The 3,698-nt window shown below is 41.2% G+C and overlaps 1 protein-coding gene across 1 annotated transcript; it reads right to left on the bottom strand.

Annotated features, from left to right (window-relative positions):
• Positions 1 to 1,190: 1,190 nt before the first annotated feature.
• LOC119410232 (claudin-4-like) lies at positions 1,191 to 2,025 on the bottom strand. Its single transcript, XM_037677143.1, has one exon. It carries the CDS (start codon positions 1,945 to 1,947, stop codon positions 1,210 to 1,212), a length of 738 nt encoding a protein of 245 aa, XP_037533071.1. The 5' UTR covers positions 1,948 to 2,025; the 3' UTR covers positions 1,191 to 1,209.
• Between the last annotated feature and the right edge of the window lie 1,673 nt (positions 2,026 to 3,698).

Below are 3,698 nucleotides of genomic sequence, written 5' to 3'. Positions count from 1 at the left end.
ATGAACAACAACAACAACAACAGATGCTGCTGCTGCTATGAACAACAACAACAACAACAACAACAACAACAACAACAACAACAATAAATTAATAACATTTGCATATTAGGTTGAAATTTCCCAAGAACATATGTTAAATTATTGCTACACAGCAGCATTTTATTTAATAACTTAAGATAAAGGGAACTTTTACAGTCCTCTTTATAACGGTACATCCAAATGATATTTTAAATTTTAACTTTCCAAGTTTCCTAATAAAATTTTAAGGGTACCAACATCCAGTCGTGCCCCAAAGTTGAGAATGGCACAAATGTTGGTTTTCACAAAGTTTGCTGTCTCAGTTTTTATGATGGCGATTTGTACCAACACTAGTGATCTGATTGCAGACATCACTGCTTGTTAGATAGCACCCCAATCAACTATTTATTGAATCGTCAGGAACTTCAAGGAGAGGCTCAGCTGCAGTGAGGAAGGCTTCAAGACGTCCAGGAAAGTCAAGTAAGCATCAGGACCGTTTCCTAAAGAGGCTGCAGCTACAAGATTGGGTCACCACCGGTGCAGAGCGTGCTCAGGATGGCAGAGGGCATGATGGCGTGAGTGCATCTGAACGCACGGTCAAATGAAGGCTTTTGGAGGATGGCTCCAAAAAGTCTCTCCAAGAAAAACATCAAGAACAGACTGATATTCTGCAGGAAGTATAGGGATTGGACTGCAGAGGACTGGGGTGAAGTTACTTTCTCTGACTTCTGAATGTTTGGAACATCTGGAAAAATGATTGTCCAGAGAAGAAAAGGTGAACACTACCATGAGTCCTGTGTCAACAGTGAAGCATCCTTTTTTTTTTTTGACAGTAGAAACTTTTATTTTCAGAAAACATGGATAATAACCATTAAGACATCATGAGACATGCTCTTCATTCATAAATAAACTATACATAAACTGTGATTTCTACATAAAAAGGTGTTGCCCCTTTTCAGAGAACCAAAGTGACAAAATGTTTCTAATCAAGCGCAAAATCATGGAAGCAAAAAGAAAATCAGTTTGCAGAACTCCAAACTCAGTTACTTTACATCAGAATTTACAACGTACAAGATTGTATACAGCATTTTAAAAATACAGTACATGCTTTGGTAGAATTTAATATCCAAGATGAGTTCCTGAAGCCGTGGTGGAAAAGTTAGTCTCTGTGCTCAGTTTGTCCCTTTAGTCTCAGATGTACTGCCGGGGTGAGTATGCGGTTGGTGCAGCGTAAGGTTTGGTAGGCACGTAGGACCCTGAGGACGTGTACAGCCGGCTTGACGGAGGAGCATACACGGGACCGGCGTTTGCTGCAGGTGCATAAGGGTACATGGACGCCACAGGGTAATTTGGATAAAATTTCCTTTGAGGAGGACACGAGGTTGTCAGGATGATCCCTGCAATCAGAAGAATTCCAGCAGATGCCCAGCCGATGTAGATGGATGCTCCTATCTCCCTCCTCTGTGTGTCGAGGATTGCTGAGCTGGAATAGTCTGAGATGGTGATGGCTGCAGACCAACAGACTGGGATTAGGATTGCAATTGCAGATATGATGATAAGGAAGCCCGCTGTGACCACAGCAACGGCGTTTCCCAAGTCTGTCTTCAGGCAGCTGGTGCACTTGGCTCCAACGAATGAGATCAAGAAGCCAATGAGGCCGATGACCAGGCAGATGATGACCAGTGCTCGCGCGGCCTGCAGGTCCTGCGACATGCTCATCACATTGTTGGTCATCGAGCATTGCATCTGACCTGTGCTCTGCGTCACACACCTCATCCACAGTCCGTCCCAGATGATCTGACCTGTCTCAATGTTGGCTCCGACGTAGGAGGTCACCCTCCAAAGTGGTATCCCACATGTCACTGCTGCCAAAACGAGGCCTACGAAGCTTAGAACCTGACCTGCCGTTTCCTTAGCAATCTTCGACATGATGAGGAAGATTGTTCACGGCAGGAGTGCTCCCAGCGTCTCGTCGAGGAACACAGCTTTCTGACCAAGTGTTTGAACCAGAGTGAAGGAGGAGGAGGGCTAAGCTATTGTCAGGTGAGTTTCTCAAGTCAAACAAGATTCCTTTTTTTTTTGCAGGTTAAGGTGTGGTACTCAACTTTAAACAATATCCTTGTCAGGGTCAACAGTGAAGCATCCTGAGACCATTCATGTGTGGGAGTCCTTCTCATCCAGGGGAGTGGGCTCGCTCAAAGTTTTACCCAAGAACACAGCCATGAATGAGGAATGGTATCAAAACATTCTCCAAAAACAATTTGTCCCAGACATCCAGAAACATCTGGAGATGAACAGTAGTTTTTCCAGCATGTTGGAGCATCATGTTATAAGACAAAAGTGATAACCAAGTGGCTCGGTGAACAAAACAAACGTAAAATTTTGGGTCAATGGCCAGGAAACTCCCAGATCTCAATCCTCACAAAAAAAGAGGGTGGACGAACAAAAACCCAAAGGTTCTGGTCAACACCGAGTTCTGATTAGGGTTGTGATCAGTCAAGATTCTGCCCAGAAGCTGATATCCAACAAGCCAAGGCGAGCTGCAGAAGTCTTAAAGAAGAGGCCTGAACACTGTAAATATTAAGTCTGTGCTTTAATTGGATGTATTTAAAAAAAAAAGTGAAATGTATGGAATGCTTATATTTGTGCTTCTTTTTTTTTTCTTCTTTAAAAAGTGTATGTCATTATACCATATGAATATTTGACAAAAGATTCCAAAGGAACCGAGGCTGCAAACTTTGTGAAAACCAAAATGTGTGCCAGTCTCAAAATTTATGACCATGACTTGGGGCCAGAAGTCCCAGCATACATTATTTTTCTTCTACTCAGCCAAATATTGATTTTGGACTTCCTTTTATGATAATTATAGCTGACAAAAAGCCTTTATTTTGAAATATAAACCATCTAAGAAGTGTAAAGAGAACCAAGACCAAAGGAAATGTTAGACCAGTTGGGTCACTCTGATAACCACACACGTGTCTCTCACTCATCCACACATTATTCATGAGACAGGCAGACAGAAATGCAGAGTAGATTTTAGACACCACACAGTCTTTGTGCAAAAAACAATATTTTTTTCTGAACACATTCCTGACATACACCTGTCAGAAGGTTGTGGTGTAAATCTTTGTGCATCTACAGTGTTTTATGTTTGAAATGTGCCACATTAAAAACACCCTTCACTACTAGTATTGAAGAAAATATTTGAGCCGCATTTAAAATTTAAACAATCTATGAATTTTTCCCCCCACCTGTTACGTATTCCTGGGTTTTAGAAGTCAAAAGGGCTGGGTCTTTTCACTCATTTTGTAAAATCCCCTTTGTCTTGTATGATAATATATTTTGTTTGTGTGTGCAAACTTAGTGCCTGTAATGAACATATCACTACATGCCTTACAAGCTATCTACGGTTACTAGACATAAGTTTTGTACAAGCATTTCCAGAGCTGTAGGAGGAATAAGGAAGAAAGACTGACAGAAATGGAGAACAGTGATAAAAGGTGCTTTAATGCATTGGTCTTTATATATAGTAAAGTATTATGATGGACCCAGCTACATGTAACAAAAATAAAAAGGTTCACAAAACTATGTACACAATGATGAGTACAATCAAAGGTTAAAGTGCTATAATCCAAATTTGTACACTGCATTTGACCCATCACACGTCAGATACACTATTT

This window comes from Nematolebias whitei, chromosome 5 (assembly GCF_014905685.2).
Source record: "Nematolebias whitei isolate Nwh7 chromosome 5, NemWhi1, whole genome shotgun sequence".
Classification (NCBI taxonomy): Eukaryota; Metazoa; Chordata; class Actinopteri; order Cyprinodontiformes; family Rivulidae; genus Nematolebias; species Nematolebias whitei.
Note: the sequence above shows the minus strand (reverse complement) of the source record. Positions and strands in the feature narration are given on the sequence as shown.